The 22,819-nt window shown below is 51.5% G+C and overlaps 1 protein-coding gene across 1 annotated transcript; it reads left to right on the forward strand.

The window, feature by feature from the left end:
- Positions 1-796: 796 nt before the first annotated feature.
- NPHS1 (NPHS1 adhesion molecule, nephrin) lies at positions 797-21,504 on the forward strand. Its single transcript, XM_003422320.3, has 29 exons — positions 797-3,336; positions 3,444-3,659; positions 3,732-3,854; positions 3,999-4,127; positions 4,670-4,751; positions 5,131-5,234; positions 5,425-5,552; positions 5,633-5,804; positions 5,984-6,141; positions 6,432-6,576; positions 6,680-6,804; positions 8,104-8,290; positions 8,489-8,618; positions 8,774-8,946; positions 9,363-9,503; positions 9,584-9,724; positions 10,265-10,386; positions 11,281-11,452; positions 11,528-11,684; positions 11,766-11,917; positions 13,133-13,244; positions 13,329-13,510; positions 15,349-15,405; positions 17,495-17,614; positions 17,754-17,778; positions 17,884-17,959; positions 18,481-18,574; positions 18,671-18,786; positions 21,225-21,504. The coding sequence occupies exons 1-29, from the start codon at positions 3,234-3,236 to the stop codon at positions 21,354-21,356; spliced, it is 3,774 nt and encodes a 1,257-aa protein (XP_003422368.2). The 5' UTR covers positions 797-3,233; the 3' UTR covers positions 21,357-21,504.
- Positions 21,505-22,819: the final 1,315 nt, after the last annotated feature.

The following is a 22,819-nucleotide window of genomic DNA, read 5'->3' on the forward strand; positions in this document are numbered from 1 at the left end:
GCCCAGGCGCGGATGAATGGGGGTGCGCTGGCCCGGGCTCCCGGGGCGGGCGGTGGCCCCAGCCCAGTTGGGGTCTGGGAGCAGGAACACCTGGGTGAAGGAGGGGCACCCTGCTGGGGCTGAACACCTGCGCCCTGCGGCGAACGGGTGAGAAGGTGGGGAGTGGAAGAAACTCGCTCAGCCCAGCTCCTGGAGGGACTGCGCTGAGTGGAAACTGAGCTATAAACGGGAGTCCCCAGCGCCTCTCCAGTTTCCGCGCCCTGGGGAGGCGGGGCCGGGACTCCCCTGGGCCTGCGGTTCAGGAAGAGGACACTGGGGATCTTGGGGGACAACTGGGACCCCTGAGAAAGGGGGCTCAGCTTCCTCTGCTTCAAAATCCCGCCCCCAAATATTCTTCTGCCCGCCTTGTTCCCGCCGCAAACTATAGCACGCCCCAAGACCCAGGGATCCAGGCTCCCAGCCCATCCTTTTCCCAGGACCCCGCAGTCTGGGCCCAGCCCCTCTCCTCACTCTGCCGGGCCCCTCGGCCACGGTTGCCGGTTGCCGGGCGACGGCTGGGAGGCGGCAGTTCCTGGGCAGTGGCCGGCAGAGAGGCTGGGAACGGTGCAGCTTGTCCTGACAGCTCCATGCAGCCCAGCTGGGGCGTTCCCACGCTGCTAGCGGCTTGTGCGCTGCGCAGCTGGCCGGACAGGTGGATGCCCGGAGCAGATAGTGGGGAGTGCTGGGGGTCTGGGGTCCTGGGTCTGACGTTCCTGGGCCTGTACAAACTAGAAAGCTCACACTCGGGTTCCTGGTTGCTCCCGGGCTCAGATTCTTGCATGGCTCAGTGACTAAAGGTTGTTCACCCAGGATTCTAAGGACTAGGGGTTCAGACTTCTGTGGGCAAGAAGCTATCGCCTGAACTCTGGGTTTCTGAGGGGACTGGGAGCTAAACTCGTAGGACCTCTGCCTGCAGCATGGTGCAGTTGGGGGAGGTTGACAGGGGGTCAGAAAATCTGGTCTTAAGTCTTAGAGTTGGTGGATTTAGCCACCAATATCTCTCCCACCCCCACACAGGCCCAGGAGGATTTGAAAATCCCCAGACAGTGAACATCTGTCCTAAACCCTAGGGGGCAGGGGGGGCTGGAGGCCTGAACTCCTGGGTCCTGGGGGAGAAGGGGCTGGAGGCCTGGACTCCTGAGTCTGAGGGGGAAAGGCCCTGGGGGCTCAGACTCCTAGGTCTGGGGGACTCAATTTCTGGCTTCTGTGTTGAGGATTCAGCACCTGGCTTTTGAAATAGGTTGGGCTTGGGGCAGAGACTCCTGAGTCTCTGGAAGGAAGTCAGGTAGTGAGGCTGTTTTTCCAGATACCTGATATTGCTTCCCCTTCCTGACCCGCTGGGGCCACAGCATGGAAAGATAGAGAGCCTGAGGTCCCAGGAGCACCCAGGGAAGGAAAACAGCCAAGGGAGAGGGTGGTAGGTTTGTGCTAATTAAAGGTCACGGCAACTAACAGCCTTACACCCTGGCCCTCGAGGACACCATCTGGTGAGGGCCCCTAGGACAGACCCCCCACCTCTGTGTTCAGGTCTGTGTTCAGTCCAGTCCCCAGGGGGCATGGGAGGCGGCTGGGAGAGGGAAGGTGGGAGGGAAGAAGGGAGACTAAAGGGGGCACCATACATATGGAGCTGTGAGGGCTCAGGCCAGATGCTGCAGCTTGTTCCTGGAGGAGGACCAGACTGGGGGAGGGGCTGCCGAGGGAGGGGGAGGAAAAAAACAAGCCATTTCAATCCCCCCAGGAGATAAGCAGGCAGGAGAAGGTTAGCCCGTGAGAGTGTGTATTTCCTGCTGGCATGGGGAGACCAGGCCAACCAGCATGTGGTATAAAATTTGAGGATGTGTGGATATGAGGACAGAGACAGAGAAGGAAACAGAAGAAAGGTTGGCTGAGAATACATATTTATTGAGCTCCCGGTGTGTGAGAGAGATGGGGGGAGGGGGTTGGGGGGACGAATAGAGATGACAGAGACAGAAAGACAGAAAAAGAGAGACCCGGAGAGGCAGAGAGAGAGAAACATACAAAGAGACAGTGAAAGAATTCGAGTTGAATAAGAAGAAATGCTGAGCTCCTAACGAGAGGACACAGAAAAAAGACATTAAAACAGAGGTGGAGAGAGAAAGAGAAAGAGAAAACCAGATGGACAGAGGGAAAGAGAGACAGATGTAGAAGGAAAGAGACTGGGCAGGGATGGTGAGAAATTCAAACAGGGGAGCCACAAACTAGAGCTTGTGCAGTCCTTGCCAAAGGGCCCCCACGCTGGGCTCGCTGCTGTACCCACACTTGGTGCTGGTGGTCTAGGACCCTGCCTTCACTCCCAACCACGCCGGCGGCCCCACGGCCACCCTCACCCTGAGATACACCCTCACCTGCTCTCCACATGCTTCCACAAACCATAGTCTACGGTTGCCCTCCCCAGTTCTCACGCACGCTCACATGCTGGCTTGCACACTTTTGCACACATGCACACACAGATATCTTCACTGCCCCCCACACTCTCAGCTTCTCACACACACTCTTGCACAGAGATCTCTGACGTCACTGCAGGGGCTGATGTCTTCTCGGGGAGGGGAGGGGTTTGCCGAGGTCACCTTCCAGGGCAGGGGATAGCTGGGGAGTCCTACCTCCCACGCTGGGCCCAGCTTTCTTTTTCCCATGTCGAGCTCCTGGGTTCACAGGGACCAGGGAGGCACCGAGGAATGTGTCTGGCATGTGCTGACGGGGAATTTCATGCCCCAGCTGGGCTGGGAGGAGCCTGCTGGGCAGAGGCCCAGAGCTGGGGATGCCTGAGGGCACCTGGGGGAGGTGGCAGAGAACGGACCCCAGCTCTGCCACTGTCCACAACAGCCTCATTGCTCTTGGGGCTCATGGGGCCTGCTGGACCCTGAGCAGCGGATCTTCGTCGAGAGGCTGTGAGTGGCAAGAGAAGGCGAGCAGGGGTGGGTGTGGGGGGCAGGACAGAAGAAAGAGAAACAGAGAGGGACTGACAGAGAGGGAGACAGAGACTCAGAGACAGAAGCATCTTTGACAGGGAGAGAGAGAGAGTTTGGGAGAGAAAGAGAGACAGACAGAAGGGAGAGAAACAGACAGAAACACAGGAAGAAAGGAAAACAGAAAGAGAACGAGAGAGATAGAAAACGAGACACAAAGAAAAAGAAGAAACGGACACGGACAGAGCCAGACACAGGAGGCGGGCGATGGGAGCTGTGGGAGCCACAGGCAGAGGGCCTGGGCTGGTACCCAGTGCCCTAAGAACTCCCCTCCGTGCTACCCTGCTGCTCATGGGGGTGCTGGCCACAGGTGAGTGCCACCCTGGCTCTTGACCCAGCATCAGGCGGCCCTCATTTCCAACTCAATTCCCCTGCCAGACCCCCTGCCCTCTCCTACTGACCACCCTGTATCCCCAGGCCTAGCTCAGTCACAGATTCCTGCCTCTGTCCCTCGTGACTTCTGGGCCCTGCCTGAAAACGTGACGGTCTTGGAGGGGGCCACAGCCGAGCTGCGGTGTGGAGTCAGAGCCCCTGGCAGCACAGTGCAGTGGGCCAAAGATGGACTTCTTCTAGGCCCTGACCCTAGGATCCCCAGCTTCCCGCGCTACCGCCTGCAGGGGGACCCTGATAAAGGTAAGAGGGCAGAGTCTGAGACCCTGAGCCACCAGCAGAGGCTGTGATCCTGACCTTGGGCCTCACCCACAGGTGAATTCCACCTGCACATCGCAGCGTGTGACCTCAGTGATGATGCAGAGTATGAGTGCCAAGTCAGCCGCTCAGAGACGGGCCCCGCACTTGTGTCACCCAGAGTGATCCTCTCTGTCTTGGGTATGGGTGAAAGACCCCCAGGAGCCTGAAGTCCCAGCCCTCTTCCCACCCAGGACCCTGAGTACAGGACTCACGTCATGAGCAAGGGGACTCAAAGCCTCAGTCATCACTTCCTCCTAGTGGTAACCGAACTTTTCTCACCAGTGCCCCCCAAGGTGCTTCAGATGACCCCTGAGGCAGGGAGCTCGGTCACCTGGGTAGCTGGGCAGGAGTACGTGGTCAGCTGTGTGACTGGGGATGCAAAGCCAGCAGCTGACATCGCCTTTCTCCAGAGTGAGTGTGGGTAAACTGGAGGGGAGGGGCAGTATGAAGCCCCAAGTGAGAGGAGGGTATGTTCCTGCCCACTACATTCCTAGGGGCTCTAGAAAACACACCATCCTTGAGATGGGGATCAAGAGGAGAGGGAGGCTTCAGGATGGATACACGGAGGCTAGTGTGGGACCTGGTGAATGGGGAGAGGGCTAAGGGATATCCAGGGGAGGTCTCCAGTGGACCACAGGGCCCACTAGCCTGGGACTCAGGGAGAGGCCAAGCTGGGACATAGATATTGGTATTGTCAATGTAGAGATGAGAAACTGAGGTGATGGGGGTGGTGAGACAACCCAGCCAGGGAATGAGGAGAGGAAGAGAGCCAGGACCTGCCCTGTGGACTCCAGCATTCGGGGTGTGTCGGGGGAACGAAGTTCGTGTACCAGATCCTTGTCCTCCAGACCAGGCCGGGCCATCAGGTCCACCCCAAAGACTTTCGGATTGGAATCCCCAGGATCTACTTTGTGGGGAATCCAGTACTCCTTCAGCCCTCTTGTTGCCCCAAGGTGGACAAACAATTTCCGGTATCTCTGCTAATGTGAACGCGGGGTCCCAGGAGAAACTCTTCACCACGGAGGCCACAGCCAGGTGTGGCAGCTAGGGCACCCTCCCCCTGACCCAAACCCCCGAATTTCCCAATAAGAACCCTGTAACCAGAGATTCACACATGGACAACTGGGTTAGATATCTGGGACCCAATTCTTCATCCTGGCCCTTCAAAATTTCTTCCCGGGTAACCCACTTCTCAAGGTATCAGACACAAAGCTTTTGGCCAGGTGTGGGCCCTGGGACCGTCATTCTCACTACTAACCCTCAAAATCTCTCCATGGGAATGTCAGATTCCAGAGAAAGTCAGTCTGGAGACTTAGACCTGGGTGTGGGGACCTGGGATCCCCACTTCTGCACCCTGACCCTCCAGATTTCAGGTGATGACTCTGACCCCCTGCACCATAACTTCCCACCCCAGGGTGATACCCCAGAGCTCGGACAATGGGCAGTTACTGGTCTGTGAGGGGTCCAGCCCAGCTTTGGACACGCCCATCAGGGTCTCAGTCACCATGAATGTTCTGTGTGAGTAGGGAACTGAGCCAGCTGTGGGCACCAGGGATGGGGAGCAGAGACTGGGGGACCGGGGGGGAGCACAGGGAATGTGGAAAAGTCAGGCACTTAAAGGAGAGACAAGGGGGTTCAGAGGTAGGCTGTGGGGCACAGAAAGGCTGGATGGAGTCCCTGGACTCACTGAATGTTGGCTGCACCTCAGTCCCCCCAGGACCCCCTGTCATTGAGTGGCCAGATCTGGACGAGGGGCATGTGCGAGCAGGGCAGAACTTGGAGCTGCCATGTGTGGCCCGAGGGGGGAACCCACTAGCCACACTGCAGTGGCTAAAGGTAAAGACAGAGGCAGGTGTGGGGGTGGGGGACGGCCGGGCTCAGGAGCTAGTCCTGACTAGAACTGTCCCTGTCCCTAGAATGGCCAGCCTGTGTCCACAGCATGGGGCACAGAGCATGCTCAGGCGGTGGCCCGCAGCGTGCTGGTGATGACTGTGAGGCCAGAGGACCAAGGAGCACGGCTCAGCTGTGAGGCCCACAACAGTGTGTCCACAGGGACCCAGGAACGTGGAGTCACCTTGCAGGTCACCTGTGAGTCCTGGCCCCAGTTGCCATTCTGTCAGTCTGTGCCCCAGGGAACTATCTGTGCCCCCAAACCATGCCTCTCTGACCCCCAAGCCCTCTCTGTCTGTCCCACCCTTCTCTCTGGGCTGATCTATGCGGAATCCAGCCCAGCCCAGCATGTCTCCTCTGACCACCTGTCCTTGCAGTCCCCCCCAGTGCCATTACCATCCTGGGATCTGTATCCCAGTCTGAGAACAAGAACATGACACTCTCCTGCATCACCAAGTCCAGTCGCCCACGGGTCCTGCTGAGATGGTGGCTGGGCTGGCGGCAGCTGCTTCCCACGGAGGAGACAGTCATGGATGTGAGGCGGGGCCAGGGTCTGCAGTCTGAGAAAGGAGGCCAGTGAGGACCTGAACTCTTGGGTCCTGAGGGAGGAGGCTGCTGAGGGCTTGACTCCTAAACCTGAGAGACAAGGGGACTGAGGGCCTGGAGGCCTCAGTGCTGGGGGAGGGTGGGCTGTCGGTGACTCCTATGCCTCGCAGAAGGGGCAGGGATGCCTCCTGTGTCCCTATGGGGTCCTGGGGTGGACCCAGGCCTCTGGTATATGGATGGGGTGCCCAGTCCCCAAGCCTGAAGCTTGCTGCCTGACAGGGCCTACATGGTGGCTACGTCTCCATGTCCAACCTGACGTTTCTGGCGCGGAGAGAGGACAACGGTCTGAGTCTCACATGTGAGGCCTTCAGTGAGGCCTTCACCAAGGAGACGTTCAAGAAGTCGCTCACCCTGAATGTGAAATGTGAGGCCTCTACCCCACCCCAGGATGCTCCTAGGCCTCAGAGACCCCTCTCCCAGGCCCCAGTCCAAGGAGAAAAACCATCTTTCCTGGGCCTTTCCCCCAGATCCTGCTCAGAAGCTGTGGATTGAGGGGCCCCTAGAAGGGCAGCGGCTCCGGGCTGGAACTCGGGTGAGGCTGGTGTGTTTGGCCATTGGGGGCAACCCAGAACCTTCTCTCACCTGGTTCAAGGTTGGTGCCAAGGAAGGGCTGTGGGGTGGTTAATTGAGGGAAAAGGGTGAAGCCTCTTCTCTGCTCTAGAGTCTTGGGAACTCTTGGAAAATCCTGGATTTCTTGAAAAATACTGGAAATTCTGAGATTTGGCAGGAAATTGGAAGATGCAAAATGCCATGAGAATTAAATAGAATCCTGGGAAAATAGTGAGAATTCTGGGATAAAAGAAGGAATTCTGGACCCAGATTGGGAACTCTAGGGAAAAGGCAATGGATTCCATTAAAATAATTCCATTCATTAAAAGGAAGTTCTGGAATTCAGGTGAAATGGCAGGAATTCTAGGGAATGACTTAAGAATTCTAAGATAAAGGACAATGGTTATTCTGGTCAAAGTTCAGAAATTCTGGGGAAAGACTAGTAATTTCACAAGACATTGATAGCCCATTAATATTAAATTGAATTCTTGGAATTTCGGGGTAAGAAAATGAAATTTCATTAAAATTAAAGAAAATTCTGGGAAGCCTGGGAATTTAGAGAGCTAGTGAAAATTCTAGGCGAAAAGATTAGGAACTATAGGAATAACAATGGGATTCTATTTTAATTAGATGAATCCTGGGAAAATGCCAGTAATTTGTACTGGATTCTGGTAAAAGACTAAAATAATAATATTGGGGAAGGATTCCAAAATCTATGAAAGACCATGGAATTAAAGGACAGGTTTAGGGAAGTATTTGGGTTGGGGAAAGTGGGAGTTCTATGATAAAGAACTAAGGATAGGAAAAAATGAAGAGATTCTGGGTAAGGCTTGGGAATTTCAGGGAGTTTCCTGGCACATGGTGTTCAGTAAATGTTTAAACAGGAATGGATTTTGATGGGCCAATGAGTGGGACTGAGGGTGACCAGGGGGAACCAACAATTGCAGGATCCGAGCCCTGGTGGCGCAGTGGTTAAGAGCTCCGCTGCTAACAAAAAGGTGGGTGGTTCAAATCCACCAGCCGCTCCTTGGAAACCCTATGGGGCAGCTCTACTCCATCCTGTAGGGTCGCTATGAGTCAGAATGGACTCGATGGCACCTAATAGCAACAGTGAGCAGGATCAGACAGCCAAAGTGGCAGTGCACGGGGACCCAGGGTAGGTGGGAGACTGGTGGGCCGTGGCCTCCTCTATCCTAGTCGCGTGCCCGCCTGTGGGGGCGTCTTTTCCTCCTGGGCATAAAGTCCTTGCCTGGGCTGGCGGTGGCCAACCCAAGGGGAGCGCGTCAGGGCTGGTGCCGAGAGGCAGGTGTGGGCAGCCTCCCAGCCAGTCCCGGCCCCTCAGGACTCACGCACCGTGACCGAGCCGCGGCCGCCTCAGGAGCCGCGGCGGGTGCAGCTGGGAAGTCTGGAGAAGTCGGGGAACACTTTCTCCCGCGAGCTGGTGCTGGTCATCGGTCCGTCCGACAATCAGGCCAAGTTCACGTGCAAGGCTGGCCAGCTCAGCGCGTCCACGCAGCTCGTGGTGCAGTGTAAGGGCGCGTACAGCCGGGGCAGGGGGGAAGGCTTGGCCGGGACCAGGTGGGGCTCAATGGGTGCGGCGGAGCCAGGATTGGGACCCGACTTCCCAGCGGTTGCGGGCTGGGCGGGGGCCAGGGGTCAGGGAGGGGTGGAGGCAGGCCACCATCTTCTTCATCTCTGAGCCTCGCTCCCCACGACGGCTCTCCAAGTTCCCCCAACTAACGTGACGATCCTGGCCAACACATCTGCGCTGCGCCCCGGGGACGTGGTAAACCTGACGTGCGTCAGTGTCAGCAGTAATCCCGCGGTCAACTTGTCGTGGGACAAGGAGGGAGAGAGGTGAGGGTGCGAGCGGCCCCGCCCCTCCAGGTTCCGGCCACGCCTCTTTCCCCTCTTGGTTCCCCCCGCCCGCGTCCTACATGCAATACTGCCCACTGCCCCGCCCGCTCCTGGCTCTGGTCCCACCTGGATCCCACCCCCTGCCGGGTCCACAGCCTGGAAGGCCTGGCCGCGCGGCCCCGGAGCGCCCCATACAAAGGCTTTGCCGCGGCCAGGAGCACCCTCCTGCGAGTGTCATCCCGCGACCACAGCCACCGCGTGACCTGCCGCGCCCACAGCGTCGAGCTCCGAGAAACCGTGAGCTCCTTCTACCGCCTCAACGTGCTGTGTATGTGCGCTGGCCTGGGACCGCTTTGGCCCCACCCCCCATCGCTGACTCTGTACTATTCACGTCCTCACTTTGATACTGTTCTTTACTCCCATCTTGACCTTTATCCTGACTCCTGGCCCTGCGCCAACTCTCATCCCTCTGCTGTCCCGACCCCCGTCTTGCCTTTGTTCTCTATCCTAACCCCTGAACATGATCCCCATCCTAACCCCTGACTCTGTCCTTGAGCCCTCTTTCCATCCTTAAACCTGACCCTGACCCCTAACCTTTTCCTAAATAGATCCTAATTTCTGCCCTGAACCTTACTCCTGAGCTCAGCTCTAAACTTAAACCTAACGGTGACCCCAACTTTAACCCTTGAACCTGTGCCTGACCTCGAATCCATCCCTTGACTCCCGGGGGCGCCCGCTCCGCAGACCGCCCGGAGTTTCTGGGGGAGCAGGTACTCGTGGTGACCGCAGTGGAGCAGGGCGAGGCCCTGCTGCCCGTGACCGTGTCTGCCAACCCCGCTCCCGAGGCCTTCAACTGGACTTTCCGCGGCTACCGCCTCAGCCCAGGTGCGCGGAGTGGGCGTGGAAAGAGGTGCAGGTCCCTGGGACGCAGGGCCTGGCGGGCGCCTCACTCGGGCCTCCCCCAGCTGGCGGCCCCCGGCATCGCATCCTATCTGGCGGGGCTCTGCAGCTGTGGAATGTGACCCGCGCCGACGACGGCTTCTACCAGCTACACTGCCAGAACTCGGAGGGCACCGCGGAGGTGCTTGTGCGTCTCCATGTGCACTGTGAGCGCCCTCTACCGCCCTAGTAAGCGGGTGGGCTGTGGGAGCCCTGCCCACCACGGAAACCACGCCCACCCAGGGAGCCTTACCCACTGTTGAGTCTCCCCTTTGCGGAAGCTCCGCCCACTCAGGGATATCCACCTACTCCGGAATCCCTCCTACTCTGGAAGCTCCAGCCCTGATGGAGCCACGCCCACTGTGGAGTCCCAGCTCGCTAGGGAGACCCAACTTGTTATTTTGCCCAGTAAGGGTCTGCCTACATGGGAGCTACTCCCACAAGAAAGCCAAGCCCACTGGGGGAAGTCCCACACCACACAATTCTGGAAGTCCTTCTGACTTTAAGTATCACTGAGGCACGGCAGAGGTTGGGAACAGCTTCACCAACCCTGAGACCCTCCTCCAAGTGCTCCTGATAAGTGGCAGACTTCTTCCACACCGGCACCTTCCCTGGATACCCCTAAGACACCTCTCCTACCTGGGGCCCTTTCCCGCCACAGCCTGTCTGAGTCCAAGTGACTTCCCCAAGCCCCTGCCTCTCCCCAGATGCTCCCACCATCCGCACTCTTCGGGATCCCACTGAGGTGGATGTCGGGGGTTCTGTGGAAATAGTCTGCACCGTTGATGCCAATCCCGTCCTTCCAGGGATGTTCAGTTGGGAGAAGCTGGTGAGGACCAAGTCTCTGGAGAATGGAGGTGGAGGTGCGGGACATGGTCTTGACTGTGAACTCCTTGGGAGTGGGGGCCGCATCTGTGTGGACCTGCACAATTATGTCGGGAGCATGCTCCAACAGTAACTGTTTGTAGGATAGCATGGATGGGTGGATGAGTGGATAGTTTGCATGAATGAATGGGTGGATGGATAGATGGATTGATAGATGGCTGGGTGAACTAACTGGTGGGTGGGTAAATGAGTGGATGGATGGACAAATGGACAGGTGGACAAGTAAATGAATGGATAAATAGATGAGTGGATGGGTCGCGAAATGACTGTATGAGATGAGTGTGTAGATAGATTAGATGAGAGGGTAGATCAATGGATGGATGGATGCATTATCAGTGGAAAGACATCTGTGGATAGATGATGGATGAATGAATGGATACATTAAGTGGACAGATGGATGGGTGGATAGGTCAGTGGAGAGATGGATAAATGGGTAGCAGCATGAATATGTGAACAGATACATGTACTTACGGGTATGTGTACGTATAAGTGAATGGGGTGGATGAGTGGAGAGCTAGAACGGTGGATAGTTGGATGGACAGAAAGAAGACAAATGGTTGGATTAATGCACGAGTGGATGAATAGATGGAAGGGTGGATGGATGGTTCCAAGCATGAATGGTTGGACAAATGGGTGGATGAGTGGCTGGCTGGATTGGTGGATGGATGGATCCATGCATGAATGGCTGGATAGATGAATGGATGGGTGGATGATGGGGAACTTTTCTTCACTAGTTCTGTGGAGGGTAATTGTGTCTGAGAGGGAGCCATACCAGTTCTGTGGATGCTGGTGCTGGGGCCTGACTGTGGGGGCCAACTCCTGAGTCTTGGACCTCCAGGGGGAAGAGGAGGAGGACCATAGCCTGGACGACATGGAGAAAATGTCAAAGGGGTCCACAGGGTGTCTGAGGATTCACCATGCCAAACTGGCACAGGCTGGCGCATACCAGTGCATCGTGGACAATGGGGTGGCACCTCCAGCCCGAGGGCTGGTCCGTCTTGTTGTCAGATGTGGGTAACGTTCACTGAACTTGAAGCTCTCATGTCCTTCCACATGCCTTGTTTTGATCCCCCAACCCATCCCAGTTGCCCCCCAGGTGGAGCACCCCACTCCCCTAAGTAAGGTGGCTGCAGCTGGAGACAGTACCAGTTCTGCTACCCTCCACTGCCGTGCCCGAGGTGTCCCCAACATTGTCTTCACTTGGACCAAAAATGGGATCCCGCTGGACCTCCAGGATCCCAGGTGAGCTCAGGCCCAGCCAGGCAGCACCCCAGCCCCAACCCTGGTCACCCAGCCATAGTTCCCCTCTCATCTCCTCTCCAGGTACGTGGAGCACACATACCACCAGGGTGGGATCCACAGCAGCCTCCTGACCATTGCCAACGTGTCTGCAGCCCAGGATTACGCCCTCTTCACGTGCACAGCCACTAACCCCCTTGGCTCGGACCACACCAATATTCAACTCGTCAGCATCAGTATGGCGGGAAGAGGTTGTGGGGGTGTTAAGGGGATGCCCCCCCAAGTCACTACTTGGCCTCAGGCTGGCAGTGTACCTGAAACCCAAGAAGCGTTTTTGCATGAGGCTGGAGTTTTGCCTGCCCTGAAAGCCCCTAGGGAGTCTGGATCTTCAGGATAACCCACAACAAAAGAAAACGGCAATAAAATAGCACAAAACAAATAACTTTAAGACTGTATTAGTCAGGATGCTTTCGGTCCCAAGGGCCAAATATCAAAATGTCTTAAGAAAACCAAAAAAGAATGGGGGTGGGGGATTTATTGGCTCAAGTAACTGAAAAGTAGATTTTCAGGAATCTCTGAATCTAGGTCCAACTATCATCAGCTGCATCTCTCAGCATTGCTTTTCTCTGTGATGGCTTTATTCTCAGGCTCTTCATAGTGGTATTTTATAATTTCCAGGGGAAATAAAAATGTTTCTTTTTCTAACCCAAAGCAAACCAAACCCATTGCAGTCGAGTTGGTTCCGACTCATAATGACCCTATAGGACGGAGTAGAACTGCACCATAGGGCTTCCAAGGAATGGCTGGTGGATTCGAACTGCTGACCTTTTTGGTTAGCGGCTGAGCTCTTAACCACTAGGCCAGCAGGGCTGCCCCTTTCTAACCAAAACCCATTGCCGTCGAGTTGATTCTGACTCATAGCGACACTACAGGACAGAGTAGAACTGCACCATAGGGTTTCCAAGGAGCACCCGGTGAATTCGAACTGCTAACCTTTTGGTTAGCAGCTATAGCTCTTAACCATTGTGCCGCCAGGGTTTCCACCTTTCTAACAACAGTTCGAAAATTCTAGAGTTAAGTTTCACTTTCTCTACTTGGGTCACAGTTCATCCCTGAACCAATCATGTCGTCAGGGGAAAGCAATACTCTAATTGGCCAGGCCTGGTTACACATCTACCCTAGTAGGAGTGGAGTCTCTTCCCTCAGGAGCATGTGGCCTGAGAATGTGGAAGATGGTTCTCCAAAGGAGGTTTAGAATGCTGTAACCAGAAGGAACGACAGACTAGAAGTGGGATAGGCGCATCTATTAATGAACAGATGTCCCCTACAAGGAATGTGTATATTCCTTCCTCTTAGGAAAAAATAGTTCTTAGGAAAAACCCGGAAAGAATCTTCCAGAATCCTTTTGCACTCTGACCACTTCCTTCCTTCCCCCATCCTTCTTCTCAAAGGCCGCCCTGACCCCCCATCAGGATTAAAGGCAGTGAGCATGACCTCGAACTCGGTGGGGCTGGAGTGGAAGCCTGGTTTTGATGGGGGCTTGCCACAGAGGTTCCGCATCAGGTGAGTCCTGGTCAAGGCAGGAAGAGATGGCAGCCAACAGGGCTGGGACCTCTCCCTGAACTGACTGCCCTTCCTGTCATGCAGATATGAGGCCCTGGAGACTCCAGGGTACCTCTACATGGATGTCCTACCACCCCAGGCTACCACCTTCACACTGACTGGGCTGCAGCCTTCTACACGTTACAGGATCTGGCTGCTGGCCAGCAATGCCTTGGGAGACAGTGGACTGACTGACAAGGGGACCCAGCTCTCCATTACCACTCCAGGTGGGAAGGGATAGTCTAGGGAATGTTGGAGAATTCTTCAGGGAATTTATGGGATGGGATAGTAAAGTAGGAAACCCTGGTGGTGTAGTAGTTAAGAGACCAAAAGGTTGGCAGTTCAAATCCACCAGGTACTCCTTGGAAACGCTATGGGGCAGTTCTACTCTGTCCTATAGGGTTGCTATAAGTCGGAATCGGCTGGAGGGGAGTTTTGATGTTTTTGGTTTATAGGAAAGTAGGTACTAATACTATTTCACATATGAAAAAATTGAGGCCCAGAGAGATTAAGCAAATTGCCTAAGGTCACACAGCTAGGAAGAGGTAAAGATGAGATGGCAACCCAGGCAGATGAACTCCGCAGAGCAGTTTTAGCTACCATACTGTCTGAATGTGATTAATGACACAAGGAAATTAGAAAATAGTTTGAATTGAATGAAAATAAAAACAACATGAAAATGGTGGGGTGCAGCTAAAGCAGTACTTCAAGGGAAGTTTATAGCATTAAGTTCTTAAAAATTAGATTAAAAAAGAAAGTCTTCTAATCAACACTCTAAGTTTCCATGTTAAGAAACTAGAGAGAGAAGAGCAAATTAAGCCCGAAGTAAACAGAAGAAAGGAAATAATAAGGGTAAGAGCAAAAATCAGTGAACTAAAAACCAGAAAAACAACAGAGAAAATCAATGAAACTGAAAGCTCGTCTCTGAAAAAAAAAAAAAAATCAGTGACATTGATAAATCTTTATTCAGGTGGATCAAAGAAAAAAAGAGAGAAGACACAAATTACCAATAACAGGAATAAAAGAGGGAATATTGGCATAGATCTTACAGACACTATCTGAGGATAATTAGGCAATATTATGAAAGACTTTATGGCAATAAATTAAACAACTTAGATGAAATGAACAGATTTCCTAAGTACATGGTAACCCTGTCAACCCCTGGTTCAGAGAAGCCTGGGTTTAAATCCCACTTTTGCCACTTCCTAGCTGTGTGGCTTTAGGCAAGTTACTTACCATATGCGTTCTCAGTTTAAAAAGAATAAGATCTACCTCAGACAGCTGTTGTGAGGATGAAATCGGTTAAAACATCTAAAGCGCTTAGACCGGGGCCTACTACATAGTAAGTGCTAGGTAAACGTTGGCTTAAAAAAATGTTCGGGGGCAGGGTGTCCTCACCCTCTGTTTACTTTGCCCATGAAAGCTCCCTCTTTCTGTCTACCCCTTCCTGATGGAGCAGCCATTTTTCCCTGTGGAATTGAGGACCCTTTCCCATTCCTATGATCTTCCCTTCTCTCTTTTTTTTTTTCCTCCCATTCCAGTCTTCTTTTTAACCAGAAAGCATTTTATGTACTCACTTCCCTTGCTCTAGAGACTATACTTATATTAAGGAATTCTGAAAACCCAACATCTTTTTGGTTAACCCAGCAAACTGGTAATTTGGGTTAAAAGGGCCTTGCATACCACAAAGCATTCATTGGTCATTAATTATTATTATAGGCGTTGCTGTTGTTAGGTAACATTGAGTCGGTTCCAACTCACAGTGACATCATAGGACAGACTAGAACTACCCCATAGAGTTTCCAAGGAGCGGCTGGTGGATTTGAACTGCCGACATTTTGGTTAGCAGCTGAGCTCTTAACCACTACGCCATCAGGGCTCCATTAGTTTTGTTAATGTTATTCTCAGCAATTTCCAGCTCTCTGAAATATTCCTAAGAAGCCATGAATCAGTTCCCATGAGTGTCTAAGTGGACCGAAAAGCTTAAGAGGAGGCTGAGAAGAAATATTTAAGGCATACCCCAGATTCTCAGGATTAATTCAAAACCTATATATCCTCTTCCCAGGCCTAGACCAGCCTTCTGGGGAACCTGACTACCAGCCTCCCACAGGGCAGCCTGCGGGTGAGTACCCAGCCCATTCTCCCACGCTGGAGAACAGAACCTTCTTGTTTCTGGTCCTGCTTCCTTGGCCCTGTGGCTATATTCCCTTAAGACTTAGCTCTGCCCTTGTAGGCCTCCACCCATATCCTTAGCTCTTCCTGGATGCCTGGATGTGATAATTTTTTTTCTCCTAGCTTTTGCAAAGCTTGTAGCAAAAGCTTACAGCAACAAGTATTTGTTATTTCTCATGATTCTACGAATCTGACTGAACAGTTGTGGTCTGGGCCGGCTTGCCTAATCTTTACAATTATCTGGCAGCCTGACTGGAACTGGTGTCTAGGATGGCCTCCTCCTCCAGCGTCTGGTCACCATCTGGCTCTTGGATGGGACAGCAGAGGTAACTGGGCCACACATCTCTAATCGACCAGCACCGCCCCTTGGTTTTTTCACGTGAAACAGGTCACAGGGGTTCCAAGAAGAGCAATAGAGGGCAAGCTCTAATTTATAAACACTTTTCAAAAGGTCTCTGCTTCTGTCACGTTGTTACCAAACCCTAGAAGGCTGGCCCTTGTCCGGCACGCTAAGACTTGCCAATTTTCTGGACACTGGTATTTGAGAAAGAGAAGGTACCTTTATTGCAATGCACAGAGCAAGGAACCGAGAGGAAGTTCCTCAGATCCGGCTCCCCAAGCTACAGGGGAAAAAAAATTTTTTTTTTTTAAGCAGGGCTTATATGTGATTTGGGCAGCAAGATGGCAGCCGCGCAGTCGTACTGGGGAGGGAAAATTCTGGAAGGCTGCCAGAAAACAGGAGATGATGTGTTTCTTCTTGGACCCCTCACTTAAGAATAGGGTCCGCCGGGTGTTTAAGTCAATTAGTGGTCACAGCTGGCCCTTCTGCACACGCGGGGCAGACCAACTCTGGCTTGGGCTAGTTTAAGGACTAGTGGAAATTTACCAGCATTCATAAGGTCAGGTTACAACATCTGCTATTATCCTATTACCCAGAGTCAGTAGGGGAGAGAACGGCCAAAGAGTGTGCATATACACACAGGGAGAGGAATTCTGACAGCTTTTGCAAATAATTCCCTTCAGAGCCTGAGAAGAAGGTTGCAGGTGACAGAAGCTCAGCTGTTGTCAGCAATAAAAAGCATGGCTTGGCTTATGGAATTGAAAATTCCAAGTGTTACTGGATTCACGTGCTCAAAATTTTCACCACTGGTCTGTTTCCCACCCTCTTTTGGCTTTGTTTCATCTCTGATAGCTTCTTTCTCAGGTTCTTCCATCAAGAAGGCAAAGAAGTTCTCCCACATCTGCAGCTCTATTCCACTTCTTAGCAGCCAACAGAGGAGTACCCTATATGTTCTGGCAGAAGTCCCATTTGGGGTCCAATGCCTGTCTCTGAACCAGTCACTATGAAAAGAGGGATAGGGTGCATTTATTGGGCAGTCTGGGCCATGCATCCACCATGGAATCCTGCTTGAGTCATACAGACTGGGAGTGGGGAGTGGCTGTTTTCCCAAAGAAAAATGAATGCTATTAGCAGAATTTGGGAAACAGATGCGGAGAAGATATTTACACAGAGAGAATCGGTCTGGCTTCAGGGATATAGGGGAGAAGTCAGTCTGATATTGGCTAAAATGGAAGTTTGTCCAAAGAGGAATTCATCTGAGATGAAGTTTGAAGGGTGAATAGAAATTTGCTTGTGAACAAAGGACATCTCTGCCACAGACACTTGACTAGGCTGAGACTTGGAGTTGTGGTTCTGGGAACAGCCTGTGGGTTGTTTGTGTGACTGGAGAGGCCCATACCAGGTTGATATGGCAGAGTAAGATTACCGTTCTTGAATGGCCAGCTAAGGAGCTGAGGCTCCCTCCTGAGTCCTTAGACAGGGCTCAGGCAGAGGTAGGACCTGCTGATAATGGCTTGACTTGAGAAAGAAGCCATCTTTCCTGGGGTGGCAAGAAGAGGTAGGGATGGAGGGCCCTGCCCATCCGCTTCCTTGACCTCGGAGGAGGGTCTTTGCTTGGTTACTGACAGGCTTTCCCAGAGAGTGACTTTCAGGACTTGGGTCAGTTGTTTTGTGCTGAGGAGTACCTTTATGCCCTCAGGACCCTCGGGGCTGCCCCTGCTGCCTGTGTTATTTGCTGTTGGGAGTCTTCTGCTGCTTTCCAATGCCTTCTGTATTGGGGGATTTCTCTGGAAGTGGAGACTGAGGCATCTTGCTGAGGGTGAGGAGAGGCCCTTCCCCTACTAGGATGGAGGTCTAAGTGTGATGGGGAGACAAAGGGGTGATGCATGTTGAAAGTCTCTCCACAGCCAGGTAGGGTGGAAGGAGGCCTCTGACCCCTTCTCTCCTATTTCCCTCAGGCATCTCGAAGAAGACAGAAGCAGGGTAAGTAAGGATATTGTTCTGTAAAGAAGGTTCTGAGTGAGAAGCTTTGGGGTGAGAGGGGACAGAGGGTCAGCTCCCAGATGCCCTCCACCTCCACCCTGGCAGGTCGGAGGAGGAGCGGGTCAGGAATGAATATGAGGGGAGCCAGCTGACGGGAGACCGGGACACTCGAAGCTCCACGGTGAGTGGCGGTGGTCCCTCCAGCCCCACTGACAGGAAACTGATGGATTAAAATTCCACCATTCTGGAGAAACCCCAGGAGTATAGCCCCCAGACACCATTTTAACTCAGTACTGAAGTCACACTTGAGGTTCACCCTTCAGCCAAAGATTAGACAGGCCCATAAACCAAAACGAGATTAAAGGGGCAAACCAGCCCAGGGGCAAGGACGAGAAGGCAGAGGACAGGAAAGCTGGTAATAGGGAACCCGAGGTTGAGAAAGGGAGAGCGTTGACAAGTCATGGGGTTGACGACCAAGGTCACAAAACAATATGCGTATTAATTGTTTAATGAGAAATTAATTTGCTCTGTAAACTTTTCATCTAAAGCACAATAAGAAAGAACGAAGCAGGAAGAAAGAAAGAAAGAAATCCCACCATTGGTTTAAAGTTAATCATTGCCCTTTCCAGGAACAATGGGGTCAGAGGATGGAAAGGATTTTATCTGTTTTTTTTTTTTTTTTGGGTGGGTGGGGGATAACAGGTCAGCACCTCAGAGGTAGAGCCATATTACTACTCCATGAGGGACTTCAGCCCTCAGCTCCCCCCCACGCTGGAGGAAGTGCCTTATCCCCAAGGTGAGTCATGATTTCATCAGGACTCCCCCACTCACAGGGACCCCTGACATCTGGACTGGGTGCACTGATAATTCCTTCCTTCCACTCCAACTCCAGGTTTCACAGGTCTTGAGGATGAAGATATGGCCTTTCCTGGGCCCCTATATGATGAGGTGGAAAGACTGTATGCCCCATCTGGGGCCTATGGAGCCCTCTACGATGAAGTACAGATGGTGAGGAGACTTATATCAGCAAATGTCTTTCCTGGCCAGTGCCGGAAGCCTACCTTCTACTGCTTGTATTCAGCTAATGATGTTTCTGTAACAGATGCCCAGCCATAATCCAGGGGGTTAAAGAAAATAGTCTGTTTCTTCCTCACGTAACAGTCAGAGGTGAAAGGCCCTGCTGCACGGCCTTCTTCCAGAACCCATGTTCTGTCATCCTCTAGCATGTTGTCCTAGTCTGCATGAATGGACCAGGTTGCTGGGGGTTTCAGCTAGTGGGAATGGGAAAAAGAGAGTGTGGTGGAGGCACAACTCTGCCTTATGGTCCAGGGCCCATGATGGCACACATCACTTCTGCTCACATTTCACTGGCGAGAACATGGCCACGCCTGACTGCAAAGGAGTCTGAAGAATGTCATCTAGCTTGGCAGCTATATGCCTAGCTACCATTCTATTACCATGGGAGGAAGAAGGAGTGTGTTTCATTGGACGAGTAGCCATCACCACTACACTGGTTAAACGGAGAGACAGAAAGGATTTTTTGGCTCACTCATTTGAAAAGCCATGGTATAGAATTGTTTTCAGTCCCAGCTGGATCCAAGATTTCCACCTAAAGATGCCCCTTGCAAGTCCAGGTTTGTGTCCTACCAGTTTAGTTTCTGTTGTTAAGTGCCGTTGATTTGGTGCCAACTCATAGCAACCCTGTACCAAAAACAAACCCATTGCTGTTGGGTCGATTCTGACTCGTAGCAACCCTATAGGATGGAGTAGAACTGCCCCAAAGGGTTTCCAAGGAGAAGCTGGTGGGTTTCAGTTGCTGACATTTTGGTTAAGCAGCTGAGTTCTTAGCCATTGTGCCACCAGAGCTCTGACCCTATGGACAACAGAACGAAACACTGCCTGGTCTTGTGGCAACTAGTTCAGAAACCCCTTTAAAAAAAAAAAAAAAAAAAGAATTCCTCTTTTCCAGTAACTCCAGAGTCCCAGGGCTGAACATATTAGCTTAGTTAGGGTCACGTACTCATTGCTGAACCAATCACTGAGCAGGCGGTGGAATATTCTAAGTGGACAGGCCTGGATCAGTGCCAACCACAGCACCAGGGAGTAGGCTAGCCCCACTCAATCCACTGGACTGAGAGTGGAGAAGGGACAGAGAGCCCAGAGGAGGAAAGATGGTGGCTGGAGAAGCAGAAACAACAGAGAGGCACTTCAACCAACCAACTGCCACCCGCTACCCCACAGAAAGGGAGGTGGGACAGGACCGCAGACTTTCTTTGTGGTCTCAGCTCTGGCGCCTCTAGGCCAAAGATTTCACTCTGTAACATCGGGAACAACTTCGTCAGATTTAAACTCCCCACCAGCATGGAAATTACGTGTACAAAATGCTGTCCATGGTGCTGCACCACCTGTGCCTCTAACGCACAGATGGAAACGGTAAGCTTTTTCTGTAAAGGGCAAAATAGTAAATATTTTGGGCTTTGCAGGACATACGGTCTCTCTCGTAACTACTCAACTCTGCCATTGTAGTATGAAAGCAGTCACAGGCGATACATAAACACAGGTGGGTATGTTCCAACAAAGATTTATTTTTTGACACTGAAATTTTAATTTCATGTGATTTTCATGTGTCACAAAATATTATCCTTCTTTCGATTTTTTCCAACAATTAAAAAATGTAAATAAATTCTTAGCTCTCAGGCAGTACAGAAACAGGTGACAGGCCATATTTGAGCCGAGGGACAATCTGCTCTGAAATGTGTCACTCTAAAACCATCTTAGGACAAGGAACATGGTCCTTTTTCTCTTCTGTTTTGATGAAGAATACTTTTGGAAATTCATCGGACTAGCAGAATCATGATTCACATTCCACAGCTTCCATTGCTCACGTCATGGGTTTTTGACAATTTTATCATATTCCTGATATTTAAACTTTTTTTCTGAGAGACATATTGAAGTATTTAAAAATGAAATGATAGGATATCTTGGACTGGCCTCAAAGACATCCAATTAGCAGGGACAATGGGAGAAGATACAGGTAGAGGTAAATCAAGATTTAAAAAATCTGTTGCCGTTGAGTCCATTCCGACTCCTAGTGACACTGTAGGGCAGAGTAGAACTGCCCCATAGGGTTTCCAAGGAGCAGCTGGTGGATTCAAACTGCTGACCTTTTGGTTGGCAGCTGAGCTCTTTACCACTGTGTCACCAGGGCTCCAAGTCAAGATTGGCCAGGGATTATTACTGTTAAAGTTAGGTGATTGGTACATGGGAGTCATGAAGGAAGTTCATTATAATCGTGCTCTTCTTTGCAAATGTTGGAAATTTTCCGTAATTAAAAGTTAAAACTTTTTCCCCTTGGGAAGTTGAGCAGGGGTATGTATCCCCTAGGTCTGTGACGATGATCCATAAGACATCTCTCTGTGGTCCTAACTACACCTTTTGCCTGTCAGAGCCCCTATGACCACCACTGGCATGACCACAAGTATGAGGAGCCAAGAGGAATCTATGATCAGGTGGCGGGAGACTTGGACACCGTGGAACCCGATCCTCTACCCTTTGAGCTGAGGGGACATCTGGTGTGAAAGCCTTCTCAACACCCTTTTCCCACAGCCCCCAGCACAGAAAACTCCTACCGTCATCTTCCTTCCTGTTCATTCTATAGGACACAGAGGGACACAGGAGAAGACATGGATATAAAGGACAGAAAATGATTTAAGCTGGTGTCAAAGTACAAACACATCTTCTCCTGGAGTTGGCTTTAGAAACTGTCAGAGACATTTTTGTGGCTTTTCAGACTTATCACAAACTTCTACAACGGGACACAGTGAACTGTAATAGACATCTCAAAAATGAAAAACTATTCTGGGGTTATTTATGCTTTTCAGGGCGAAATATTCAGAAGTGGGAAAAGACATATTAAAAACTCAGTTCATTTTGAGTTCAAATATATCTGAAATAGCTAACAATAAGTGAAATTTATGAACTGTTATTATGTCCTACCTATCATTACTGTCTACATTTATCTAAAACCTGATGTATAAACTACGACACACATGTAAACATAAACAGATGCTATCGAAAATAAAAGACTGTCAAAAGGAGCTAGACACAAAAGAATACATGCTAGACACAAAAGAATACATACTGTATGATTTCATTTATATGAAGCTCTGGAACAGGCAAAGCTAATCTATGGAGACAGAGAGCAGGTTTGGATACCTAGGACCCCGGGAGAGAGCCCTGGTGGTGTAGTGGTTAAGAGCTCGGCTGCTAACCAAACGGTTGGCAGCTCGAATCCACCGGCTGCTCCTTGGAAACCCTATGGGGCAGTTCTGCTCCGTCCTGTAGGGTTGCTATGAGTTGGAATCGACTCGACCACAGCTTTTCTTTTAGGAAGGGGACTGACTGTAAAAAGGCACGAGGGAACTTTTTGGGGGTGATGAAAGTGTTCTATGTCATGATTGTGGTGGTGGTTACGCAGGTGCACAGATCTGTCAAAACTCATAGAACGATACCCTTAGAATGGGTCCATTTTATTACACACAAGTTATGCCTCAGTAATGGTGATACAATAAACATAGGCTCTGTAATAAAGCAGTTAAACAAGAGAATCCTTATTTTTTATGTTGAATAGCAGGAAAAGAATGGAGAAATCTGCCTATTTTTGTGGAGAATATGTTGTTGTTGTTGCTAGGTTTCGTCGAGTTGGTTTTGTCTCATAATGACCCATGTACAACAGAACAAAACACCGCCTGGTCCTGCGCCATCCTCACAATTGTTATGCTTGAGCCCATTGTTGCAGCCGCTGTGTCAGTCCATCTCATTGAGGGTCTTCCTCTTCTTTGCTGACCCTCTACTTTACCAAGCATGATGTCTTTCTCCAGGGACTGATCCCTCCTGATAACATGTCCAAAGTATGTGAGACGCAGTCTCGCCATCCTTATTTCTAAGTAGCATTCATAAGTGTAATCTTTCTTCAGATCTCCACTTCTATTTGATTAATCATTATTACCCAAACTCTTTAGTTCAAATGTGTGTCAATTTT

This window comes from Loxodonta africana, chromosome 11 (assembly GCF_030014295.1).
Source record: "Loxodonta africana isolate mLoxAfr1 chromosome 11, mLoxAfr1.hap2, whole genome shotgun sequence".
In the NCBI taxonomy this organism is placed as follows: Eukaryota; Metazoa; Chordata; class Mammalia; order Proboscidea; family Elephantidae; genus Loxodonta; species Loxodonta africana.